Source organism: Uloborus diversus, chromosome 1 (assembly GCF_026930045.1).
Source record: "Uloborus diversus isolate 005 chromosome 1, Udiv.v.3.1, whole genome shotgun sequence".
Lineage (NCBI taxonomy): Eukaryota > Metazoa > Arthropoda > Arachnida > Araneae > Uloboridae > Uloborus > Uloborus diversus.
In genome coordinates, this window is record NC_072731.1 from 118,703,050 (window position 1) to 118,729,971 (window position 26,922).

General features: G+C 33.2%; 1 protein-coding gene across 2 annotated transcripts in view; it reads left to right on the top strand.

Annotated features, from left to right (window-relative positions):
• Positions 1 to 11,690: 11,690 nt before the first annotated feature.
• Positions 11,691 to 26,922, top strand: part of LOC129231733 (probable aconitate hydratase, mitochondrial) — a 77,845-nt gene continuing 62,613 nt past the window's right edge. The window contains exons 1-8 of one of the 2 annotated variants that reach the window (XM_054866102.1): positions 11,691 to 11,749; positions 14,603 to 14,677; positions 15,462 to 15,541; positions 17,436 to 17,574; positions 18,389 to 18,427; positions 23,341 to 23,421; positions 23,771 to 23,863; positions 25,055 to 25,124. In XM_054866102.1, coding sequence (XP_054722077.1) covers positions 11,717 to 11,749; positions 14,603 to 14,677; positions 15,462 to 15,541; positions 17,436 to 17,574; positions 18,389 to 18,427; positions 23,341 to 23,421; positions 23,771 to 23,863; positions 25,055 to 25,124 — 610 coding nt within the window. In that variant the 5' untranslated portion in view covers positions 11,691 to 11,716. Of the gene's footprint in view, positions 11,750 to 13,063; positions 13,139 to 14,602; positions 14,678 to 15,461; positions 15,542 to 17,435; positions 17,575 to 18,388; positions 18,428 to 23,340; positions 23,422 to 23,770; positions 23,864 to 25,054; positions 25,125 to 26,922 lie in introns of those variants that run through there. The other variant, XM_054866096.1, reaches the window with a different exon arrangement.

The following is a 26,922-nucleotide window of genomic DNA, read 5'->3' on the forward strand; positions in this document are numbered from 1 at the left end:
TTCCATATTACTATATGGTCTTGTTAGATACTGTTACAGCTGTCAAATTGGTGACACTACAAGGGCGACGCCCACAAACTCCGTTTAAAAATGACCGAAAATGAATTTTCTATATTCAAGGCCAATTTTCTCAAAGCGCCTTCATGATGACACCAACACTTTTAGATCATTTTCTAGCCACACTTACATACATCAAAAATATGTATTAAAATCGGTGTCACTATAAGGGCGCCAGAAGATATTGGAACTTTTATTCGATAAATTTCACAAAAACACAAATATTTAAAATCTAACTACAACTGTCGCCCTCATAGCACAGATCTTATACTAAATTAGGTTGATAACCAACATGTTTGTCTAACATTTGCACAAAAAAAAATCGGTGTCACTCCTATTACTTTTGGAAATATAATCATTCGAAGTTAGTAAGTTATGGCGTTTTTTTTAATATTTATTTATTTAATCTTTTCACCCCCAGATAGTTTTTTTGAACATATTTATTTTTAATTTAATACAAAAAAGTGTATCTTTTAACATAAATAGCTTTGGGCAGTAAGTGCGTCTTTTTCTTGAATAGAAAATGTCCGTTTTGATATAGGTACAGGCGGATGTATTGTGCATAATATGTCTAGATTATCATACCAATACTCATCTTGTTTTTTCGGCCAAACAAATCTATTTATTCCAATTGTTCTTGACATAGATTTGACCTCAACTTGCAAATGGATTTTATACGAAAGATGTATAGAGAGAAGCTCTTACAAACATCTTATATAAATGCTTCAAATTTTCAACTAATAAATACCCCTGCATTGCCACAAGTTCAATTTAATGAAATTGGATGGGCCCTGTCTTTACGAGCTCAGTTCAAGTTCACTTCAAAGCAGAAGCAGTATTTATAAGAACAATTTATGATTGATGGAAATACTGGGAAAAAACAACATCCCTGTCAAGTTGCACACTTGATGAGAAATGCAGTTCGTAACGGGGAAAAAACTGTTCGTTGCTTCAGAGTATTGTACTATGAACCAAATCCTATCCCTTTTTTTTTTGATGGAAGAAACAAAAAAACGAATGCATTCTCAATGCATCAAATGAGAATATTGATGAAAGCGAACATTCAGAATCTGAAACTGATTTTGAGGATAACGTAGACCAAAACGAAGAAAACATTAAGAATCAAATCAACCAATTTCAGAAAGACGGTCATCTTTTACTGAAAACTGCTAATTTTGTAGCCTAAAGCATGGGAAAACATGGTATCCCAGAAAAATAGTAGAAGTTGACCATTTGCAAGTTTAGGTCAAATGCATGTCAAGAACAATTGGAATAAATAAATTTGTTTGGCCGGAAAAACAAGACGAGTATTGGTATAATAATCGAGACATGTTATGCACAATAGATCCACCTGTTACTTATATCAAAATGGGCATTTTCTATTCAAGAAAAATACTCTCTTGCTGCCCAAAGCTGTTTACGTTATAAGGTACACTTCTTTGTATTAAATTAAAAATTAATATGTTCAAAAAAAAAAATCTGAGTGTGAAAATATTAAATGTAAATAAATATAAAAAAAACGCCATAACGTACTAACTTGGAACGATTATATTTCCAAAAATAATAGGAGTGACACCGATTTTGTTTGTGCAAATGTTAGACAAACATGTTGGTTATCAACCTAATGTAGTATCAGATCTCTGCTATGAGGGCGACAGTTGTGATTAGATTCTAAATATTTGTTTTTGTGAAATTTATCGAATAAAAGTTCCAATATCTTCTGCCGCCCTTATTGTGACACCGATTTTGATACATATTTTTGATGTGTGTAAATGTGGCTAAAAAATGATCTAAAAATGTTGGTGTCATCATGAAGGCGCTTCGAGAACATTTGCCTTGAATATAGAAAAAAAATCATTTTCGGTCATTTTTAAACAGAGTTTGTGGGCGTCGCCCTCGTAGTGTCACCGATTTGACAGCTGTAACAGTATCTAACAAGACCATATAGTAATATGGAATTAAAAAATCCATATCATTATAAGGACGCTTCAAGCAACAAGCACATTAAAATCTGCAAATTTGAAAAACCAGCAAAAATGTGCCACACCCCTAAAGAATAAAAATTGTTTTCTCAAAAACAGTGAATCAAAGCTCAAATTTCGGATTTACATTACATTCATGATAAGGAACAACATATGTGAAAATAAAAAAAATTAAAAATGTCAACAATCACATATGCTTTAAACTGCCTGATTCTTACAGACAATGGCTCTTAAACTATTAAACTACAGTTGTAACTGTGATATAAACATGGAAAATATAATAAATCTCATAAAAACTAACTTGATTAATGAAAATTACACATATAAAATAGTTCATTTGCATTCAACTTCAATTTAATTCTCTTTTTAGAACACATTCTTTTAACCATTCATTTTTAACAGTTACGTTTGAAACGTTTTCTATTGCCTAATTTTTTTGAGTTTGGTTTTAGTACTATTTTAAATTTTAAAATCCAGCCAGTCTTCCAATTTTTTTGCCTGTTTTTACTAAGTTTTTCCAGTTTCTGCAACTGTGCTTGGCAAAAATATTTATTTTGCCAGCAAAATGACCAACCAAAGAAAGCACTATTCTTTATTGAAAGTATACCATGAGTATTTAATGTAAAACGCTGTTAACACTGGCTCTAAAGGGGAAAAAAAGGCTACAGCACACACAATATTCATTAAGAGTTAGAAATCTTTCTGGAGGTTTAAGAAATATTGAAGTAGAGCTTCATTGTTGAAAAAATATTTTCCCTTGTTAGCACGTAATTTTCAAAATTTTTGGCCTTCAATATTACAAATTTTGATCAATTACCTTTGAAAATGATCACCTTGGTGCGTAATTTTCAAAATTTTCTTTTATCAATGTTACAAATTTTGTTAATAGATATTTCTTTCATGTATTTGTTGTCATGTTGCTGAGTTCGGCATTTATTCCAACAATTTTCATTCAATACCTCCATTTTAAAGTAAAAGTTTTTTCTGCTTTGCCAGAAGTTATCATGCAGTTCTGTGGGCTTGGTGGTAAACGTGTGAGAGACATCACAGGGTTAACTTCTTTGGTAATGGTGTACTCTTGGGGGGGAAAAAGTGAAGGGATACTTTCGGATACAAGCAGTAAAATACAGAGGGCTTTCCATGATAAAGCAGACTTTTTGTCCCGTATGTGATAAATCTATACAGTCGAATTCGCTAATAACGAGCGCAAAGGGATTGCAATAGTTGCTCGTTGTAATCAAGTGCTCGTAAAAAACGGGTTCGTGAAAAAAATTATATAAATGTATGCTTGTTTGCTTTGTTATTTTATATTTCTATACAGTACCAAAGAAGTTATTTGATTTCAACTGGCTTATTGTCTCTTTCTTGCTATTATGTTCAAGAAATGTGGGGTCCGAAAAAACATGGTCATTTGCACCCCTCTCTTCAAAAGGCAGTTTAGAAGCAAAAGTATGTTAAGGGCTATTTAACTGTGAATTTTTCACATTTGTCATTATGGTGGTCTCTTTAATTTTTTTTTCTTTTGACTTACTGCTACATTATCCACGGAAGCATATCTCAAAAGTGATAACATTTCTTCAGTAAATATATAATTTTTAAATGCTCCTCTACTCCACGAATTTAAAAAAAAAGGGCAGTGTCTTCACTTGTTCTCATAATTAATGTATTATCTCTAGGTTAAATTCAAAATGATAATGGAATTTTTCCAAAAATTGAATAATCTTTTGTAAGGAAATCAACAAACATTTTATGAATTGCAACAATAATTGTTTGCTTTAAGTGGGGTTTCTCGTTAAAAGCGAGTTTTGTTCCATAGAGTTAACATTGTACCAACCAAATCTTCGATTTTCTCGCTAAATCCCAGTTCTGGTAAAAACGGGGCTCGCTATGAGCGAGTTTGACTGTACTTTAATTTCAAAACCTCTGATGAGCAAACATTTTTTGCTCTAGTAACATGTGTCTGTGTGATTTCTTAGGAAAAAAAAAATCTTTGTTTATTACATTTTTTAAACATAACTATTGATGTGGAAAATAAAATGAACAATGATTTTCTGTGAATGGCCCATTATTGTCTTTTAAAAACTAACAAAAAATAATTAGTAGGAAAGCAAAGAACGTGGTTTATAATTTTGCAACAACGGATTTGAAGGATATATTGCTAGAATCAAGAACTCTAAAGCTGATGTCCGATTGTGGGTCCCACATAAGATAGGTAAATTTCATTCAAAAAAGTAACCATTAAAAAAGTATTCAAAAAAAAACGTTTTTGCTTAACAAATCACACACGTCAACTACTTTCATTGTGTCAACAAACTTTCCAACTTTGTTCCCTTATTAATTTGTATATATATATATATGAAATTATGAGGAAAATGTTTACCTCCAATTGTCCCACACATGATCATGAAATCACATATAAGGTAATGAAATCAAAAACTTTAGGAAGCCTTTTTTTTTAGTGTAAAAATGTTATGGTGTGCTAGTGATTCCAGCCAATGTGTTCTTTCTCAACTACATCACTGGTTTTTGGGAGCTAAATTTGGGAAGCAACTACTCAAAGGATTGTACAGTTAAATCTCTCAACCATACCATAGATTGGTTCTGAGAGTTTTTCGAGTTTTGTATTTTAAGAACTTAACCCTTTAGTACAGCAGAGATAAAATATCTTCCTTGATTGGAATGTATTTGTAAAGGTGTTCCTTACCTGGAGATGCAATGTTGAGCCTATGAGACAGTGGAAGTTTTAAGATCAGGGATGGGGTATGCTTACAATCATTTGACTAAATAATCCATGGCAACGAGAATATATTTTTTGCTGTCTGTATTTCTCGGTAGAGGACCCGGGATGTCAGTGGCAATTTTTTCCAAAAGAGCAAAAATTTGCTATAATATCATTTATCAGTTTTATTTTTTATATTTGACTCATCTAGGGCTGTGTACTGGTTTGGTAGAAGCGACTCTAACAGAAGACAAAGCAATGCCCAATCCTTCACTTTCTTAGATTGCATGTGGATTTGTCTACTGGTAGAATCCTTTCTATCATACTAGCACAAACCTCCATTCTGCTTTTATTTTGATCAGCGTGAATCATTGTTGTTCCACAGTATTTTTGTTAGAAAGTGATGTTAAAACGTTTGAAACCATTAAGTTTGGGGTTTTCTCTGGAATACTAACACCATTCCAAACATTAGCACTTACCAAAACTAAACAAATAGCTAATCAAACATCAGAAAAAAAATTCTAAAATCAAGCATAATATTGAAATTACAGTTCAGGACAAAATTTTTGGTTATAGAAACAAGCAGTCAAGAACAATATGTTGATGAAAAGGGTAAATGAATGCTAGCAGCGAGAGATCCTCCCAAGTATTATGTACCTGCTCACCCATGCATCTGCTCACCATCAGCAATCACCCATGCAATGAATCACATTCAACTTTTTTTCAGCGCCATTTTCATGCACAAAGTATCTTTGCACCCATTTACAATCATGTGTTCTATGGCGCAAAATGATATTCGAAATTGCTTTATTGTAAACTTCACTCAGCAATCCAAGATGTAAAGATGTCAACAATCACCAATTTCAATCAGCTGTGTATGTTTGAAAGGCTTCATTAGAGAACATGACAAAACCCTCTCTGGAACACAAGGTAAGTAATTTTTACAGATTAGTCATCATATTTTCAACTTTATCTACTGCATTCTTTCATTGGAGAACCCAAATAAAGGGAAATACTCTAACAGATATTTCTTTGATCACACGTGCAATGCTTTTGAAAATCAACTTATAGGAGCATAAGTGGACAAGAAACTCTAGGAAAAGGCATCGCTGGATATTATTCCATTCTCATAGTACTTAGAAAAAAGTTTGCCATTATTGTTTACCTATCAAGTTCTTTTGATATTTGGCTCTTGGCTAAATTTTTGCCACAATTGACAAAGGTGCATATCGTTTACACCATGCTAAACTAATGAATGAAAATTGGCACTTTTCGGGAGAGCCAAAACAATATTTTTTTCCCACCAGATGCATTTAGTTATTTTCAATGTTTTAATTTTTACAGATAATTTTAGTGTAAAACTATCGTTTGAAGTAGCTATAACTGGTGGATAGCTCTTTTTGAAACTACAGCAAACCATCAGATTTGAAAAACGCTATCATTGCCAAATTTTCCAGGTGGTGGGGGAAAGGGTATATATTAATGCATTTTATAAAGAAAAAACAAAATAAATGCACAATTTATTTTTTTGAAGCCTAATTGTGGCAGTGAGAAACAAATCGATGAAAGTAAACTTTTTTTCGTTTTAAGAAAAATACAGAAGTTCAGATCCTAGGTAGGCTTTCGTTAAAATTGTTTTCTAAATCTGGCTGTGTAGCATCACCGACCAGAGATACTACTATCTCTTGCCCCAAAATAAAGGGCCAACAACTTGCCCCAAATGGTTCGCCTACCATTTGTGCAGGTTATTTCAAAATTTTTAATTTTGCACTTACATCCCTTTGCTTCTCACTGCCTCTATGGCATATTTTGTTTCCCAATCTCTTGCCCCAAAATAAAGGGCCAACAACTTGCCCCAAATGGTTCGCCTACCATTTGTGCAGATTATTTCAAAATTTTTAATTTTGCACTTACATCCCTTTGCTTCTCACTGCCTCTATGGCATATTTTGTTTCCCAAATCCAGAGAGGGAGGAATTGACTCCCCTGATTGAGCAGATGACAAGCCTGCCCCCCTTCAACTCCCTTTTGAGCATCATATGCATCAAGGCACCCCATTTCTTTTTGCTCTGCCTGAGAGCAGTATCAAGCTCATGCAACCGTCAAGTTTTTTTTTTTTTTTTTTGATGGCATTGGTAATACTGTGTTAAAAAGTTATTTTCAACAGGTTTGAAATACACTGTTTATGAGCAATACTTAGTTCATTGACTGGTTTGTTCCCTGGATGAAAAAATCCATTTGTACTATTGCTTACTTTGTAGGCCTTTTGGATTTTCTTTAAAAATATCAGATGAATGGGAGACAGTTAAAATTAATAAATTGCATCTGTTTTACTTCTTATCCAGGGGTGGGGGACTAATTAGAGAATGTATCCCAAAACTCAGAATTTTTCCTCTTTTGACCATAGAAAAACACTATAACTATATCCTACTCTAAAATTTAACTCTGTACCCCTCCAATGTTTTCTGCTGGTGACGCCACTCTTCTTTTCCCCTTACTAGCAAAACAACTACAAACATAGGACATTAAGTTTTATTTTCAAAATAATCGAAATTCTTGTTGTCTCCTGCCATTCAAAAAAACATTCATGAGATTTTTTTTTATTTTAAAACCCCAGTACAATTTGCATTTTTTAAAGCACCAAATGGAATCATGAAATCAAGTAACCTTGCCAAAAATTACCTAAAATGATGACTTTTTGCATCACTTTTAAAAATTTCCCGATTCCCCTTGATTACTTTTCCTTATGCAATCAAAGATGAACTAAAACCCAGTTTTTTTAGACTTAAATTTTGAAAAATGTGTGGGAAACATACCTTGTCCCTCCCTCCAACCCCCATCATTCCTCTGACGCCACTAAAAAGATCCTCCCTTTAAAGAAATATTATTATATTAAATATTTTTCCGTATTAAATTTACATTTTATAGGTTCATCCCATTTCTTTTTTTTTTCTGTAAAAGAACTTTGCATAAAACTTGAAGGAAAATGGGAGTTGAGCAATTAAGGCGATTTTTAATGTTTTAAAAATCTTCCTACTGATCTTGCCACGCACACAAATACGTGTACGTGTTCATTTCATCTTTAAAAGCTTAGTGCTATTTTTCAGCTGGGGGCTTAACCAGCCAGTCATTTCAAAGTTTTCAGAGGGAGGGGGAGTGATAAATAACCCCCTGATCCCCCAAATTACTACTCTAGGTCTTAGTCCCCCCCCTCCCCAGACCAAAAGTCTTAACTTTGACCATAGTCCTTTTAATCGCTGAAACGTGCATTCTGTAGTTGCTTAACTACGGAGTCAAAAAGCTGAATTTTAAATGATTAAAATTTTTCTCCCTGAGAAGCCAATACAGTAATGTCCATTTTTCAATGCTTTCTTATTTTTGCAAATTTTAATGAAATAGGTATTAGTTATTAAAAGATCACAGAAAACAGTGTCTACCCACATGGAAAACCTGGAAATGTCAGGAAAATTTTTTGTACGGAAAAGTAGGGGAAATTTACTTTTGTATGCAGAAAACCTGGAAATTTTTAAAAAATTATAACCAGTTTCACAATATTTTTCCTTTTTTGCAGTTTAGTAAAATTAATTTCATCAGAAATTCAAGCAACCTGAAATTACTAAAAGAAAATATTTCTTTCCTTAAACCAGTTCTTCAACCCCACCTTTTTTCTTTAGTTTTGCCCATTCCAGTTTCTCATGAGGGTTGAGGAGTTTACACCCCCTAACAATGGTAGTTAGGTTGCTTCTGTAACTACCAATGAAAAAATGTTTAATTTTCCCATACCAGTTATAAATAAGCTGTTCAAAGTAAGGGTATAGTAGTTTATAGATTGTTGTTCAATTTCAGTATTACTTTGGTGTTCGTGTAGTTCTTTATCTCTGTAGAGATGTGTTTGTCAATTTATATTTAAATGCTTTGAAAAAATTCCTCTTCATTGCGAGCCAAACAAACTCTAAAAATGTCATCAAAGAAATGTTTTTCCACTGAAATCTTGTTCGAGAGCTCAGCCATTGCATAAAAGTGCTTTAGACATTTTCCCACAATTAGAAGTCTTTGTTCAAAAGGCAGAGGTTGCAAATGTTGAAGCGAATACAAATACCTCTGGGGGTTTGTGGTATGGAAAACCTGGAAAAGTCAGGGAAGTTGAAAATTTTCTTTTAGTAGACACCCTGAGAAAAGATCATGATATAATTGTCACATAATTAATTATACGCTTTTCTGATAAAATTAAGAAAACCGAAATTCCCAAAATTAACATTTAAAAAAACATTACCCCTCCCCCTCTTTTCTTGAACTAAACAATATTGATTTCTCTGGGAACTTATAGAGGCAGTGAGAAGCAAAGGACATTTAAGTGGACATTTTTAAGTTTTGAGTAAAACGCATTTAAAGTTTTCGTCCTAGGTAGGCTTTCATCAAAAAGTTTTTTTTAATGATGCTGTATACGAGTAGCAGTACTTATCAGGGCTACTATTACTAAATTTTGCACAAAAACAGAGGAGAGGTTCTCCCACCATTTGTAATGGTGATCTCCAAATTTTTAATTTTGTCCTTTACATCCCTTAGCTTCTCAATGCCTCTCTCTATATATATATATGTACTAGTTGTACCCGCACGGCTTTGCCCGTAGTATAAAATTAAAAGGTTTTTTGGTTCGCCTGTATATTTACAAATAATGTCGTATGGTGAATTTCTCGCGAATTGGCTTGCCCGTGTTACGGTTCCACATTATGATAACTTGGTAATTTAATCATCCATCTTATGATAATTTTGCTCGGGAAAATGTTCTTAAAATTGGAATAAAAAAAGAGCAAAATCGAATTTTAGAGAAATTGCTTCGAGGTGCACACCCCCATGCTACAAACTAATTCTGTGCCAAATTTCATGAAAACCAGCCGAACCGTCTAGGCGCTATGCAGGTTACAGAGATCTTGACTGACAGAGAGACTTTCAGCTTTATTATTAGTAAAGATAAAGATAAAGATATTTTAAAAAAAAGGAAATGTGTATAGATGAAACATTTTATTGAGAAAAAAATATTTTATTAATTTTATTGAGGATAAAGTTATATTAATAAAATATGTATTCGTTTTATTTAGGGAGAAAGGGTGGCATTATGGGCGTCCATATGGGGGCAAGTGGGGACTCAAGCTCCCCCCTTAACAATTAGGACCTCCTTGCTTTTAGTAGACCCTCATTTAACGCAAGTTTATTTTATGCGGTTTCGATTATACGCGGTTTAAGATTTGACACCTTTATCTCATTTTACGCAGATGAGTTTCGGTTTTAAGCGGATGCGGCAATGCAAACAGATAAAATTTTCTTTCAAAATCCAATCTCCTAAAGATTGCAGATTATGCGTAATCAATTGTATTTTGGCGTGCTAATTATTGAGCTTTGACCATTGGAGACAATTTATGCGATTGGTTCCAGAGCTCTTTCCAGGTAAAGTTATTTAACTCACACAGTTCAGAACTCACTGGAAGAACTTTTAGGAGTGACAAAGTTGGCCGAAACCAACGAGGAGGTGTGACAAAGGAGGCCAAAACCAACGAGGATACCCACGTCGGTGACGCACGACCAAAGACGTTCACATTGAAAATTTTGATACACAATCGAAATGATCTTTGTGATTTGTTAGTGAAGGAAGATTCTATCATGGAAATGACGCAAAAGTGATCATGGATGCGTTAAATGCTCTGCAAAGAATTACAGAGAAAAATTCTTAATGTCTGCCAATAGACATATCAGAGCCAGCCCCTCTTTATAAACAGAACACGAAACTAATTTGTAAGTTTTCTTTACCCATGTTGTGCCTAAAAGTCGATATAAGTACACATTAAACTTGTTATTCAATTAGTCATCACTAGAATGAAGTATTTTGTTATGTACGGAACTAAACCCCTATTTTAACACTACTATTAGGTCTCAATATACGCGGCATTTCCGTGGAACGTAACTCTCGCGTATAAAACGAGGGTATACTGTAAGTTTTTTTTTTTGAAAAATATAAAAACATTTCTTCTCCACTCAATAACAAAAGTTATTAAAAATGTCAAATTTCAATAACTTTAATCTATTTAAATCGGTTTCCATGGGGAAAATATAGTGCTAAACCATGGGCAAAATATTTGAGACCCCCCCCCCCCCATTAAAATTTTGAATATGGGCATGCCATAGGTGGCATGGTTGAAAATGGGCTGTTGAAATTTTTAAGGGGCTGTTTCTTTTTTTTTTTTTTTTTTTTGAGCAATCACGATTGCTTATTGTTCTCCCTTGACTGTTTTGATGTCCTATCATTTTGTTTTCCCACCGCCACCCTCCGCACCATCACCGTCGACCGGGTCCTCTCGATGCTGCTCCTATAGCGAAAGCCGTCTCCAAGTTGCATCCATGTCCTATTCACACGCGCATGCATGCACATACATATACACACATACACCTACACACACACATAATACGGCCGCTACTGTAAGGTAGTACTACTGTAATCATCAATAAAGCGCAACAAAATGTTAATTACGACAGAAATTAGTTAAAAAAAATAGAATTTCTTTCCTGTTCTAGGTTTTTATGAGCACAAAGGTGAACTAAGAAAAGCTAAACTATTCAAGAAACTTAGATATTTGTTTTCATATTTTTACCGATTAACACGTAAGTCCTGTTGTTTGTGCTGGAGATTTTAATTTTTTAACCGAAGCAGAGTCTTCTCGTTGTTTTTAATTTGAAAGATACTTTCTTCGTTGTTTTTGTTACTCTATTTTCTGAAGGAGCTGATAGCGATTGTCATTGAAAGTTTTTTATCGTTATAATTTGCGTTTTCTTTTCTTTTTTTGTTACATCGAAAGGTTTCTCGTGTACCTTCTTATCAAAGAGGACTTTTGGCAAGGATCCAAGCCACGTGTTTTTGAGAATTTTAACTTAGATAGTTGATGAAATGCAAAAGGGTTTATTGGAAAATGGCTTCCCGCTTACTCTTATGGGCGCATAAAGTAAACATTTATCATTTGTTTTCAGTTGTGGAAAAAAGTTTGATTTGTTTAATTAAAACTAAAGAATTCTATCTAAATTTTTATTTGAACAGATTGTTTTACATTTGAAATTCCGCTTTGTCAATGAAAGCACTTTGTAGTTTTTAAGTTCAGTTAATTAATTCGCGGAAAAATATTTTTTGTCCTATTTTTTAAAACAATTAAAATTTTCATTTCTCCCAGAACTTGTCGTCAGACCCGTCACTTAGGAGGTTCGGAGGGGGGGGGGAGTCAATTAGTCCCTCCCCTGGTTTTGAAAAGTTAATATTTTACATTCTAGTGGGCGTGACTTTTGTTTTCCGATAAAATTTGCAGTAAGTCTCATACCCGTAATTTAGGGATTGTGCCGGAGCAAGCGGGGGTTTAGCCCCGGGCTGCGACTTCTAGGAGGCTTGAAAATTCACCTCATTTCTATGTTTTTTTTTTTTTTTTGTCGAAACTCAATTTTAAGACCTGGGAGATAGATTGGGGCGCCAGTTTCGAGATTTGCCACGCCCTCGAAAAAATCGTAGATCCAGCACTGTTCAGTGGTTCAACTGCCCCCTCTCCCCTGTCTTTGAAAAAATAATAAAGTGAGCGATACTTTTTATTTTTCGAAAAAATTGCGATGGGTATTCATTCTTTGCTCCCCCCCTCCACCTCCCCTGTAAAATTTCGAAATGACACTCTTGCTTGTAATAAATATTTTCCATTTTTTAATTTCTTTCGGCATTGCTCATATTATTGACCAATGCTATCTGTTTTTAATTTGCTTAGAGATATTTCGATGATACCCTTAAAGTTCTATGGATATATTTCAAGAGATTGATAGAAAATAAAAGTGTAATGATTTTATTTGACAAGTAGTAGTGGTGGTGTGTGAGGGGGGGGGGGGGTTAATTATGGATAAAATTTGTTAAAATGTTGTAATCCCCTTCCCTCCCAAGTTTCTGATTTTACAAAGGCATGAGGTAGCGAATCGGACGAAAACACGATTGCGATATCGTACCTTTCATAAGTTTGTTCATTTGCATAACTAGACAATGTCAGGAATTGCCTAAGTGTTTGTTCTACAGTAGAAGACTATTATAACGCACACCTTGGGACCAGAGCTTTTGCGTTATACAGGTTTTTGCGTTATATAGATCATTTCACAAATTTTGGAACTAATGTTCAGAATATGTCTATATATTAGCACTTCATAATGAGTTTTATCTGCAAAGAGTATTAAAACATCAACATTACAATTAGTTATTCACAAATAAATATGTTTCACAATCAAAAGAAAGTGCATTATCCTGCACTTCTGCTAGCTTCATGGTTTGCATAACAGCTGTATTTTCAAGAGCCATCTGGTATTTTCTGTTTATTGTAAGTACTAATTTTCATTTATAAGCTTTGGATTAAAATGGAAAGATGAAAAACTGTTTCAAAATTTATTTTGCCTCACAATTTTTATGTTTGCAAAGCAAAACAGAAGTATTTTTTAAACTTCAAAACCTATTGCCTTATTCTATATTTGCATCCTTTTTAAATAAAAAACAGCAACAATAAAAGGGGTGCCACCCCACTAAGATCTAGGGTGCACCCCTTAAATATCCCAAAAACAGGAGCCCCCCGAAAAATGGGGTAAATACCCCCCCCCCCCTTCTAGGTCAAAAGTTTCTTCTGAACGGGGGAGGGGGGAACTAAGAACAAAAACAAATTGTCTTTTAACTTTTTGTGAATCTGAGGTCCATCGGATACTAACCTCACCTAAGAAAACACTCTTCATTGCTTATAAGTTTTTCATATAATGTTATTTCCCTTATTTTAAGAATGGGGATTCAAAGAGACCCATTATTTTAGGGGGAGGGCAGGTGAAATCGCTTCATGTGAAGGATAGTACATACAGTGTATGTATGTGTACATATTTGTCACTTGTGTTTGTTATTGGGTATGCCAGTCCCCCCCCCCCCCCCTCTTTCACACACACACACACACTTTTTGCACTTGGAACCAATCGGAAATGCTAGTATCCTATCTTTTTCAAGTATGCATTAGTGAAGAACTTGACAAACTTCAAGTAGTCTGGAAAGTAGGAAAAATTACTATTTTAGTAGAGCTGTGGGCACTTGGAGCAGCTTACCTGAAGAGGGGGTAATGAGCAAGGGGATTGATAGCTTTAAGAAGGCCATTGCGATCTTCATTGGGGACTAATAATCTGACAGAGCCTGTTGCTGGTCGTTGTATTTGTATTTGTATTAGGATTCCAAGACTTCTGTTTGAGAACTTTTCATCCTAACTGCAGTGTTTTTTTTTTTTTTCATTAAAAAATATATATACTAAAAAGTGATACTGTTTTAAACAGCATATGGGTATGAGTGTTCCATCTTCTCATATAGTATTCTGTTCACAGAAATTGAGGTTCAAAACTTTACTGTTGGCTTTTTTTTTTTTTTGATTTTATATTCTTGGTTATATATTGCTGATAAATTATGTGCTTCTTGGGTCAAGAACTGAGGTGGGCAAAGTTTCCTCCTATCTTCTGAGAACTAATAAATATTGTACTGTACTATGCTGGGCTCTGTAGGTTAAAGCAGACATTTAAAAGGAGAGTCTTCCTTAATTTGTGCACTAAAATCTTAATTTACTTATAATATCAGAAGACAACAAATATAATCTTATTTCTTTTGTTAAAATGCATTAGTTTATTGATGTGTAGCTAACAGAGTGGAACGACGCCTTATCTTGAGTATTTCTATTAAACAACTGACACAAATAATGTGATGCATATGCCTGCTGCTATTGTTTTACATTGAATATCTTATAATAACTGTCTAATTTGTTTTTCAGTGCCTACCAGTTTTTAATACTCATGTTGTGTCAAGATCTTATCATAAATCATCTTTGTTATTCAGTAATCCAAAGGTATGTATGAATATTTTAATTTTAAAAAATACATGTTTTGAAAGCATTTTAACTATTTAAGTATACTATGCTGATCACTATAATTGGTACAAACCTTGGAAAAGAAACACTTCTTATTTTTACTTAGAGTCGCATTTTATGTATCATTTTTTCAATAATAATGTACATTATGAAATGCTAACTAATATGAAGATGTTGGATAATTTCTTAATTTGTCATCTTCATGTTAAAATGAGCATCAACTTTTAAAGTAAAGTTAAGACTTTCAGTTTTCTAACACAAGTAAAATGTTTACTCTTGACATCTTTAATTTAGGTATCATTTTTAAAAAAATCATTAAAAAGCACTTTTTTCTACTTTCCCGCAGTGCTTTAAAATGTTATTACTCATGCTCTATAAGAGCTACAGAGTTGTATAATAACACATTTCAAAGACAGTTTTTATGTCCTTTAAGTTAATTTTAAGTTAAATAGTTTTAAAAAAAAACATAAAATTTTAAAGTTTGTATCCTTTTAAAATTAACAAATTATTTAAATGATTTTTGATGTTGTTGAATGAATACATAAAATTTTTTTAGAGTGGGACTGTGATTGGTTCATCAGTTACAGCAAATAATTCTGGAAAATTTGCAATTTTTACTAAAATTTTTTCAGTATCTGCTGTATCTCCTGATTTCTTCATGACCCCACTCTGGTAATTTTTGAATGTATTCTTATTTAGTTTGTTCAATTTTTAATGTCCAGGTTTCATGATCTAACTTTTAAGGTTCTCCTACTTCTTCTAGGTTGCAATCAGCAAATTTGACTCGAGCACATTCTTGCCATATGAGAAACTTAGCAAGAATCTTGACATTATTAGAAATAGGTTTGTGTGATCCTTAAAAATGTTTAAATTTACTTAATCTCAATTGTAATCTTATTTAATTTGTTTCTTAATTGTCTTCCCCATAAAAGTAGTTGTAGGGTACTAACTGACCAGTGAATGAATATGAAGGTGCAATTTCTTTTCAAAAGTTCCGAGCATCATTAAAAATTGTAGCATTTGTGACAGGAAAGTAAATGCACTTTAGATGAAGTATAATTATTTAAAAAAAATTGGGAGAATGTTTATGGTTCTGCGTCACATTTTCTCGAGAGTTGAAATGAAAAAAGTGCCCCAACCGAGTGAATGAACACCCCCCAACCAGTGGGCAAACAAATAATTTTCTAGACGTTTTTACTTCCTTTTACAAAAAAGGAAGTATTCTATTCGCAAAAAAATTTTCACCCAAAAATCGGCCTTAATTTCCATTTTGCTCACCCCCAAATAAATATTGGGTTTTTTTCAACCCGACCACACGTGGATATGTGCCTAGGAACGTATAGACACCTGAAATATCCATTTTGACGATCCCCGAGTTATTTACAACGAGATTTCTCGTGACGTCTGTATGTACGTATGTATGTGTGTCGCATAACTGAAGAACGGAATGTCCTAGAAAGTTGAAATTTGGTACGTAGACTCCTAGTGGGGTCTAGTTGTGCACCTTCCTTTTTGGTTGCATTCGTATGCTCCAAAGGGGGTCTTTTGCCCCTTTTTTGCAGGAAATCATTGTTAATTTCAATGTAAACTCAAGTGGTGTTATAATTTGTCTGACACTTGGCGATATATCGCCAGTCTTTTGGTCGCCAAGTTTTGTCGCCAACTTAGCGACAAATTTGGCGATTTTTTTAAAATCTGATTTCAATTTGGCCACTGTTGGTGATATTTAGAGAGTAAACTATTGAATCACATTAAAATTACCAATAATGGGAAAATGACATTAAATTGGAGTAAAAGGAAGTCATGTGATGCACACCATCAGCTCTTTTTTTTTTAATGCATAGAAAGAAGTTACTTACTCGTTTTTACCAAAAAAATATGACTTGTTCATTCCCTGGGTAGTATTTATTTTCTGGTTGGTCTATCTTATTACTACTTTTGTAAAACATGGCTAATGGTGCCGAACCTTTTTTACCCGGGCCATACTTCATATTAAGATGTATCTCACAGTTTGAGATATTGAGAATAGTTGGCATAAAATTAAAGACAAAGGAGTCGGGACTTGATAAAAACTTCGAGTTATAGTAATATTAGAGTTATTGAAATTCCGCGTTTTCGCGTATTGACTGTATTTTAGTAAAATAATAACATTTTTGATTTCTAATAAAATTTGAAGAACTCTGTACTCCCTTCAGCTACTTCCCTGGTAATGTTTATAGACTTAAAACTTTCCTATTGATCAGTATGTTAGACTTTTCTTACTTTAAGACTGAAATTGTATTCTTAGTTTGGTCTCTTTTTTTTACCCAGCTTAATTCAAAGGATAATGAAGGAGTGAAATACAACTTTCTAAATTTCGGTTTTCAGAATATGATTTAAAGAAGGAAAGCTAATGCAAGGAGGCTCCTTTTGAAATGCTTCTTGTAGTGGATCATAATAATTAAGTGATAATTCAAGTAGAAATCATTCATGAAAAAGAAAAAAAGAATAAAGCGTTTAAATATCATGTCTTTAAATTTCAAATGTTATACTTGTGGGAAGGAAATAATTTCAGAATGTAAATTTTATTTCTTTAAAAAAAAATACTGAATTTGATACAATTTTTCTTAGTTAAATTCAAAACAATTTTTTTAAAAAAATGCATATTTTGTTTTATTAAATTTTGAATGATTTGAAATTTTCTGCATTGCTTTTTTACCAAAAATCTTTTTTATTTTTACATAATTTGTCATTAAAGGTTGGGAAGACCCCTGACGCTTGCTGAAAAGATCTTGTACTCTCATCTAGATGAACCTACTTCTCAAGATATTGAACGGGGTAAAAGCTACTTGCGTTTGAGACCTGACAGAGTAACAATGCAAGATGCTACAGCCCAGGTGCCTTGTAACAATAATTTATTGTAGCTAATGTTTTTGTTTGAAAGTGTGTAGCATTAAAGTACAGTAAACTCTGATTATCCGCGACGGGATTATCAGCGGGTCAATCGACTATAGGGAACATGTATTTTCGCAGCAAAAAGCAAATACCAATAGCTGTGTTTTTTGTCGAAAAATTGTTATTTTAAGCTTAGTGTTTTTGCTTTCCTTCATTTATTTATTTTTTGTGCTTTCTTCATTGTACATACTTGTTCTTCATTGATGCTAAGTTCTGTTGTGCAAAAATACAGAACATTCTTATTGTGGACTGTATATATATTTTACTTTTGTAGAAAGTATTATGCATCAATAGAGCTATGGTTTTGAGGAAAGACAATTTTACCTTATATGTCCCTCATTTTAGGCGTTTTGCGGTTTATCCGGGATTTTCATCATCCACGGCTATTGTGCCACCCAATGCCGCAGATAATCGGAAATTTACTGTATTGTTAGACAAATAAGTCAAGCTTTCATTTTAAAGATGTCTGTCTAGGAAAAGTTCTTACATAAGTGATTAATTGAGAATAAAGGGGAGACTTGAATATAGTTTTCCTTCAGCATAGGTTTTGTGATAAAAATTTTAAATATTGAGTCGAAAACAAGCAAGTCAGTCACAAAAAACTATTTTTTTCTTATCATCGAACATCATCTAATTTCACTTAATATCATTTTGCACCTTAATTATAAGAAATAGATTTTTTTTTTCTAATATTATGTAACTGTTCAAAACTTGAAGTTATTACCTGAAGCAATACACTTGTTAATTTATTTTCAGATGGCTATGCTTCAATTCATCTCAAGTGGTCTCAAAAAGGTATTTTCTTTCTTTTCTAAAGTTTGAAAAACGTTTTTGAAAGTAATTAATACAACTTAGGGCTAGGTTTCTTATGCAGAGCATTTGTACTTTTCAGAAAGATTTCTAGTATTAGGTTTCAATCCAGACCAGTGGTCGGAGAAACAACTTTTCTTTTGTAATTAATTACTACTACTTTATTACAAATGCAGTTTTAACTGCAACTTTTTTTTTTAATGTAGCGACTACAAATTACTTTTGAAATGTAGTTGCTATATGATTGTGTAGGATATAATAATTATTCCTCAACTGGAATCACATGAGTTTTTTATTAATAAATTACAAAAGTACACAAACTGAACACTACAAATAGATAAGATGTGGCGACTGCAGTAGCTTCTTTACTTGTAGTGCACTCAGAGGCGCCGACTTGCAAAAATTATTGAGGGGGCTAGACATCACCAGGGGTTTAGGTGGTTATGCAATCCCACGGAGGTTCCCCCCCCCCCTCCCAAATAAAGGTCAGATTTTTGTACCTTGAAAATGCCAATTTACATATTTTCTGGTGTTTAATTTAAACAGAGAAATGTGACATGGCGTTTTTAACGTAAAACAATCTAAAAAATGGTATACAAATTTTCTAGTTCAACTAGATCATGTCACTTGTCTTAGAAAGAGACAGTTTTTTGTTCTCTTCTACGGGGAGCCGTGCAGTGCCGTAGCGAGGCATTGAAAAAGGGTAGGGCACTTGACTTGCATGGAAGGGCACTCCTAGAGATGTCGACTTAAAAAAAAAAATATTGTGAAAGGGGGGAAGGGGTCTTGCCGCGGGAAATTTTCTAAATTTGAGATCAAAAATAGTGAGCTTCAAAGTTTTTTTAAGCATTTTAAAGTCATTTAATCAACATTAAAACCCCGAAAACTCGACAAGCCTGACACATATTTTTTGGCTTTGAAAAAAGGAAACAATCAATACAAACACGCACATTATTTTGTAAAAAGGTAATTTAATTAATGTTTTTTAAGACCAGTTGTTTTTTCATAAGTGATATTGGCTGACATATTCAAGTGTAAACGCAGTTTCTCAATGTCTAGGTCATTTTTGAAAAACTCACTTGATTTTTCAAAATTTGTTTCACTTTTGTTTAATAAAAGCAAGCACTCTTGTTCAATGCAATGACCTATGTGAGTCCAGTTGATGTAAACCGCCCAATAATGCAAGATTGTACCATTTCACAAACCTCAATGTATTGCCTTGTAGTACTTGGGGATTTTGAAAGTGTGCAGTGAGCTGACTTTGTTGTTTTTCATACTTCTTTGGTATACGTCGATTCCGAGGAAGCGAAAGGATCATCATTTTGTAAAGGTTTTCCTTTTAAATACAATTTCCAAAAGCATTCAAAACTATTACGCCTCCCATTTAATATTCAAATCAAACGCTCATATATTTTTTCCAGATCAGCAACACTTAGAAGAGCGCGCCGCAGCGCTGCCCACTAACTACAGACTTGACCCGTAAGTTCGCGCACTGGGACAAATTCTAAGTGTGCTTGCAGCACCGTAACACCATCATTATTCACACCACTCGTTTTCAGCTAACATGCTTACTACCATAATAATTATTTGTTTTAACTCATTACTATATGTATTTTACACATAGGCGGATTTAGGACTGAGTTCCTGGGGGGGGGGGGGGGGCAGGATTTTTTTTAGCAACATTTTTACTGCCCCCATTCCCATGCTTTTGTCTGTTTCCTGTGATGCATAAGTTCATGCTTTACTTTTTTGTGTGTTGTTTTCATTAATGTGTGTTTTCATGCTGTCCTTTTTGAATTGACCTTAAGAGAGGGAGCTGGTATCAAGAGAGTGAAAGAGAGCTAGCTCCCTTTTAAGTGGGAAATAGAATATCTCCAACTTTAGGGGGCCGGGGTTTCTCCCCCGGAGGAAATTTTGTAAAACAGATATAAAATTCTGCATTTTGAAGCCTTATAAAGGTTAATTGGATAGACATAGAAATTGATAGCTAGATTATACAGTTGTACAGTATTGTTCAAATTTTGTAAGAAACAGCCATTTTAAGTTTGAAAGAAAAAATAAACTATAGATTTGTCATTACAACAACCTTTTTTTAATTATATGTAGTGCAGAAAACGAAAAGGAATAGAAATAGTGTATTTTTTTCCTGGCTAAGCAGATTAACAATATGCAGTAGAAGTAATTGGAGCCCACTTTGCTTAGGATTTTCAAAGACTTTTCTAATTATTTTCAAGGATTCTAGAACAATTAAAATTATTTAACGCACTTCATTTGTACTTTCCAATCTCTGATATTTTAGTACTTGATCGTAAATTTTTACAGTCCTGTTCTAACTTTGGGAGAAATAGCTATTTTAAATTTAAAAGAAAAAAGAAACCATAGATTTCTCACGACCACAACTTTTCTTCAGTTGCAAGTGGGGCAGAAAACGAAAATAAATAGAAGTAATGCGTATTTTTTTCCGTGCTAAACAAATAGATAATATGCAGAAGAAGTAAGATAAAAGCAATCAACACAAAAGAATTTCCAAAATACTGCATTCGGGATTGAACAAATAGCAAGATATGAAACATGTGAGTCACAAAAATTTATTTCAAATAATATGTTACAAACGTGAGAACCATGATTTTTACATTTTAATACAGGATGTGGCAAGGAGCTGAATGAGACATATTTTGACATTCCTCCCCCTCTACCATTTGTTAGAAATTTTAAAATTTAAGGTTTGTAGCAACACGTTTCCAAATATTCAAGCACTTAAATATGAAATTAGTTTTTTCAAGCCATTTCCATTTTTTAAGGAACGAATCATGAATTTTTTTTAGGAGTTAGGGACCCACTTCAAAGCAGGGGCCCTAAGCAATAGCTTGTTTATCTTACAGGCAAATTCGGCCCTGTTTGTAATTATCTCTTACCTGCAAAGTTTTGCTTGATTTTTTGTAATTTTTACGAAATTTCGTCAGTTTTTACAGTTAAAAGATTTTTACGATTTTACCAATCTTTGTTATGTTTTTATAAACTTTTATAAAATTTCAGCAAATTTTTCCAAAACGTTTCATGACTAAATTATTTGGATTTCAATAATGACAAGGATTGACTCACTTAGACTTAGATGATTATGACTTACCTTACTTTTTAAACAGTATTTATAAAGTAAGTAAAATTGTACTCTTCCTCTAAGTAAAAAGATTCATTTAATCAGAATACTCAGATAACTGAAATTTATTCAGTTTGCGATAGTATTTCTCTCTCTCTATCTCTCTCTTAGAAAAAAGAGAGAGAGAGAGAGAAGGGGAAAAAAACTATGTTTTTTAGAATTTCTTAAAAGGTCAATTAATCTACTCCAGTTACAGCTGTACTATATGTATTTAATGTTCGTTTTTTTTTTTTCCTTTTCTTTTCTCCCATCAGAAAAGGACATTCGCTTTTCTTTTCATTTTCATTGAACTATTCAAAGAAGAAGAAGTCATGATTTTTTTGAAGATTCCGGAAGATGTGTTGTTGCTACATAAAGTCCTCCCAAAACTGGGGGGCCATTGCCCCCCCCCGACCCCCCATAAATCCGCCCATGATTTTACAAGGTAAACTATCTTCAAACAAGGAAAATAAAAGATAAATTTATGAGTTAAGAAAGCATGATATGACTAATAATTTTCTTGATTTATTGGGGGGGCTCTGCCCCCTCAAAAATATTTTTGAGGGGGCTCGGGCCCCCTCAGGCCCCATGGAGTCGGCGCCACTGAGTGCACTAATTACAACCACTAATCCACACACAATTGCATTTGCATTGCAGCGCCTTCATGAAATGATCTTAGCATTCTGAAAATATATAGATATTTATTTTGAACCAAGAACCTGAAATCTTAAAGCCTCTCTGTTGCTAATTATAGGTAAATAATAAATTTAGAACAATTTCATGCATACAAAATCAGGCAAGTGCACTTGCATGATTTTGTTGTAATTTAGAGTATATAGCGGACAAGTACATATTTTAATGTCATTAGAAGAAGCATTTATTTATGACAAAAGTGTCATAGAATTGTTGCACTGATTCCATGAAGTGTGATAGTTGATTATAGTTGAAATAAAATTGAAACTTGCTCTGTCTTCTGTACTTTCTCAGTCTTCTGTACTTTCTTAAATGTCTGTGAAATGAGTTTCACAAAGTTTTCAGTTATAAAACTTGTATAATTTTGTCCTTATACATTAAATTGAACTTCTTTAAATTTAATGTATTGGAGGCGCCATAACATAAGACGGGTTGCCTAAGGGTGCACCACGACACTCTGGGGTGCGACAGAGAGAGAGGCAAGGGGTGCCCCAAAGTGTTCACAATATCAATAAAGAATATATACTAGAGAGCTAGACTAGGGTGCTGCAAGAAACTTCTAAATCTTCAAAGGGTGCTACAAATCAGAAAAGGTCAGGAGCCCCTGTCCAATAAATAGCTACCTTATCATATCAAACAGAATCATGTATACATGAAATACACCGCCAGCTCAATCAATTCCAGCCGAGGACAGCATCTGGATGAGCTGGCGGTGTATTTCACGTATTTTTGCCTTAGCCCTGGCTATAGGGTGGTAACTTATTGAAGAATCATGTATTTCTGCAATTAGTTTATATTATAGTGTTCCTACTATTGTTGGAGCAAATCTAACCTGGCAGCATTGTGAAGACTACCCATATCCACAGCATTATGACTCTGCCAGTTTAGATTGGCCCCAACTATAGTTTGCTATGTATGGTGTGCCTATGAGCATGTATATCATAACCTAAAAACATTTTATTTAGTCTTGACTTTTCTTTCAGCCAAGCGTATTATTTTTCAATTTTAGTGTAATTTTATGACTACTTTAATAGTTCTGTGATAACAGTGAGTGATTTCTTGTGTTTAGGTTGCTGTTCCATCCACAATCCATTGTGATCATTTTGTTGAAGCCCAGACTTCTGCAGACAATGATTTAATCCGAGCTAAGGTATTTCTTATTTTTTTATCTGTAGATAAACATTAAAGGGAGGGGTAAGCATAATCATGCATAATGCTAATACAATTTATAGCTCATACTTGAGCTATAAATTGTATTAGCATTATGCATGAAATATGCAAACAATATGATCAAAGAGTCTAGTAGTTTTATATGTAAATAATTTGGTTCAGTGCAATTATTTTCCTTAAATTTGAAAAATATCTGTTTATTATAGTCTCTTTTCTTGAAGCATTTTAATGATGTGTGAATTTTTTATTTTGAAATTTATGTGTAATACAAATGCATCTATATATCATGTTCCATGTGTGAAATTTCTAAATTGTTTTTTTATGAGTAGGAAATCAATAAAGAAGTCTATTCTTTTTTGGAGACTGCTGCTGCTAAATATGGAGTAGGATTTTGGAAACCAGGCAGTGGTATTATGCATCAGGTATGACATTTAACTAAACGTTGTATTTAATGTTATTGTGTCTCAACCTTTTCTGATATTATTAAATGATGTTGTTGTACTTAGATAGTATTTTCCTTTTCCTGATTTCTTGTTGATTGTTTCTTCTAAGTTTGAAATTTAACAATTACTCTGATAGTATACAGATATGAGTTTCCGCAGATGTTATATATTATGTTAGACGCTGTAGAATGCAAAAGTACAAGGGAAAAAAATGAACTTCTTGTGTGATGCAGGTTGAGACAACAAAAGGGATCCTCAAAATACTTTTCACTGACTAATATACCTTCATGGCTCTTGATCACTGCATTTTTAACCATGACCAACACATATCTCTTAATGGGACTAAATTTGTCCTGGAACTATTTATTTTCAACTACAAGATCGGACATATTAACCTCCTGTATTTGGAGAGGGTGCTGTGTGAACTGTGATGGCAATATCGTGTTGGAAAATGGTTTGGAGAAGTAGCAGTGCTGTCACCCTGCTTAAAGGAATCTCATCGGCTTCAACAAATAATATTTATTTAAGCAGGGTATTTGTTTATGTTCCTTACCTTACCAAATTAACAACACTTGTGTAAATACGTGGTAATAATTCAGTAGCTGAAATAATGAATGTTAGTGGGGAGAAGTTTTTGAAATAAGCTCAATAAACAACTAAATAATATAATAACTAAATTTTTGTATTGTAAAGACATACCAAAATTTATAAAAATGTAAGTAATTTAGAGCTTAAATTACAAAACCTTTGTTTTGGCACCCTTTCCCCTGCATAACTCTTTGATATAATCAAAAACGGATGACTTGCTGAAAGTGTTTCGGGATCACTTTTGTATCTTTTTTTCACTATTTATAAAGATTGTTGTAATCTGCTCCTAAATTTATCAAAGTGCCTATTATTCCCTGGTCAAAGGGCTGCATTTAGGCTATGGTGTTTTCCATAAGAAACTTATTTGTTGTGGATGTGTCCATTTGAACCTGTTCAAATAAAATTGCTACTTAAAACCAAAAGTCTGTTTAGTGTACAAGATTTTTATTGATTTAGTCAAAGTTTTTATCTGCTTGTTTGCTCATAATTAGTTAAAGCTTAAAGGTCTGTTGCTGCAATTGGATCTATTGAGTTTTTTTATACTGTTTAAAAATTAATGATAAATATACTGTTATTTTTCAGATAGCACTTGAAAACTATGTTTTTCCTGGTGCTTTAATTATCGGTACTGATAGCCACACAACAAATGGAGGTAATGTTGTTTTTATTGTTATGATTATGCATTAAACCCAGCTACTATTTATTTAATGAACTTTTAGATCATAGGCGGATTTAGGACTGAGTTCCGGGGGGGGGGGGATTTTTTTTGAGCAACAATTTTATAGCCCCCCCTTACCCCCTTGTTTTTGTCTATGCTTTACTTTTTGTGTGTTGTTTCTATGAATGTGTGTTTTCATGTTGTCCTTTTTGAATTGACCTTAAAAGAGGGGGCTGATATCAAGAGAGTGACACAGGGCTCCCTTTTAAGTGAGAAATAGAATATTTCTAATTTTAGGGGTCCCGGGGTTTCTCCCCCGGAGGAAATTTTGTAAAATGGATATAAAATTCTGCATTTTGAAGCCTTATAAAGGTTAATGGGACAGACATAGAAAGTGATAACTAGATTATACAGTTGTACAGTATTGTTCAAACTTTGTAAGAAACAGCCATTTTAAGTATGAAAGAAAAAATAAACTATAGATTTCTTATTACAACAACCTTTTTTAAATTTTAAGTAGTGCAGAAAACCAAAAGGAATAGAGGTAGTGTATAATATTTTTTTCGGGCTAAACAGATTAACAATATGCAGTAGAAGTAAGATAAAAGCAATCAATGCTAAAGAATTTCCAAAATACTGCATTAAGGATTGAATATATAGCAAGATATGAAACATGTGAGTCACAAAAATTAATTTCGAATAATATGTTACAAATGTGAAAACTATGATTTTTACATTTTTAATGCAGGATGTGGCAAGGAGCTGAATTTGACAAATTTTGGCATTCCTCTCCCTCTACCATCTGTTAGAAACTTTAAAATTTAAGGTTTGTAGCCACAAGTTTCCAAATATTCAAAGTTTTCAAGCACTTGAAAATGAAATTAGTTTTTTCAACCAATTTTCATTTTTTAAGGAACGAATCACCCAATTTTTTTTGGGAGTTAGGGACCCACTTCAAAGCATGGGCCCTAAGTAATAGCTTGTTTATCTTATAGGCAAATTCAGCCCTGTTTGTAATTCACTCGTACCTGCAGATTTTTGCTTGATTTTCTTGTAATTTTTACAAAAATTCCTTAGTTTTCACAATTAAAGGATTTTTACGATTTTACCAATCTTTGTTAGGGTTTTTATAGATTTTTATAAAATTTTACAAATTTTACAAAACTTTTGATGACTCAATTATTTAGATTTCAATAATGATAAGGACTGACTCACTTAGACTTAGATGATTATGACTTACCTTACTTTTTAAACAGTATTTATAAAGTAAAATTGTAATTTCCCTCTAAGTAAAAAGATTCAATTAATCAGAATACTCAGATAACTGAAATTTATTCAATTTGTGTTAGAATTTAATTTCTCTCTCTCTCAAAAAAAGTGTGGGGGGGGGGGACTATTTTTTAGAATCTCTCAAAAAGCCAATTAATCTACTAAGAACATAAATATTATGCACATTGCACAAATATGCTTTAAATGTGGACACAAATCATAACGAGTAGATCGTTCTTTTAGCGTGAATGGGAGGGGGATCCTCTCTTTTTTTTAGGTTCTAATTTGTTAAAATAATCGTCAATTATCATTGAGTGTTGCAGTTTAATGTAGAGCTTGTTTAGCCTATATTTTCATACACTTTCCCAAATGATTTTCAGTCCAAAATAGTGAATTTAGACACATTTTCAGCACCCCAGTGACAGCTGCACTATTTCAGGCATCGCAGCGTTCCTATATTTTCCTATATTTCTGAAAAAGTTCCTATAATTCCTATAATTCCTATATTTTCAGTTTCCGATTC